Source organism: Gavialis gangeticus, unplaced genomic scaffold (assembly GCF_001723915.1).
Source record: "Gavialis gangeticus isolate Ggan-Ray unplaced genomic scaffold, GavGan_comp1, whole genome shotgun sequence".
NCBI lineage: Eukaryota > Metazoa > Chordata > Crocodylia > Gavialidae > Gavialis > Gavialis gangeticus.
The window spans coordinates 2,199,308-2,199,999 of NW_017729031.1; the positions used below are offsets into that span (position 1 = coordinate 2,199,308).

The 692-nt window shown below is 36.3% G+C and overlaps 1 protein-coding gene across 1 annotated transcript in view; it reads left to right on the forward strand.

The window, feature by feature from the left end:
- The first annotated feature begins 270 nt into the window (after nucleotides 1–270).
- Nucleotides 271–692, forward strand: part of ACVR1C (activin A receptor type 1C) — an 88,116-nt gene continuing 87,694 nt past the window's right edge. Inside the window, exon 1 of the mRNA XM_019522382.1 lies at nucleotides 271–499. Within this exon, the coding sequence (XP_019377927.1) occupies nucleotides 346–499 (154 nt within the window). The 5' untranslated portion in view covers nucleotides 271–345. The remainder of the gene's footprint in view (nucleotides 500–692) is intronic.

Here is a 692-nt window from a genome sequence, read left to right on the forward strand (position 1 = left end):
GCAGTAGCTATGATTCAGGAAATCATTAAAGCATATTAACTAGACTTCTCATATACTTGAAATCAGGCACATCCCTAAATAGCCGGCTGAAATGGATGTACTTAAGCATACATGTCGAGTTAAGCATGTACTATACAAATGCAGGAATTGTAATTAATCTTTGGTAGAACTGAGACTAGATTCAATAAATCCAAGTTTCCTTACCTGAGCAGAAAACCATTTCCTTCCTGGGCATTTTTCATTAAATACTTTTTACAATATTTTTCAGGTCTAAAGTGTGTATGCCAGTTGTGTGAGCATACAAACTTCACCTGCCAAACTGAAGGAGCGTGCTGGACTTCAGTCATGCTGACTAATGGCAAAGAAGAAGTGATAAAGTCGTGTGTATCTCTTCCAGAATTGAATGCTCAAGTGTTCTGCCATAGTTCTAAAAATGTAACCAAAACAGAGTGCTGCTACACTGACTTTTGCAACAACATAACACTCCATCTGCCAGCAGGTAAACAGCATCTTACTGTTAGGTTTTCCTTGAATAATCTTGACAGAAGGAAAGATATATAGCAATTGTTGAAAGCTTAATAAGCCCTGGTGTGACAAAATGCAAGTAAATGCAAGTTGTAAAGAACAGGTGTAAAACATAAATTTTACAGTATTTCAATAATATTCCAAACCACAAAGGTAAGTCTAATCAG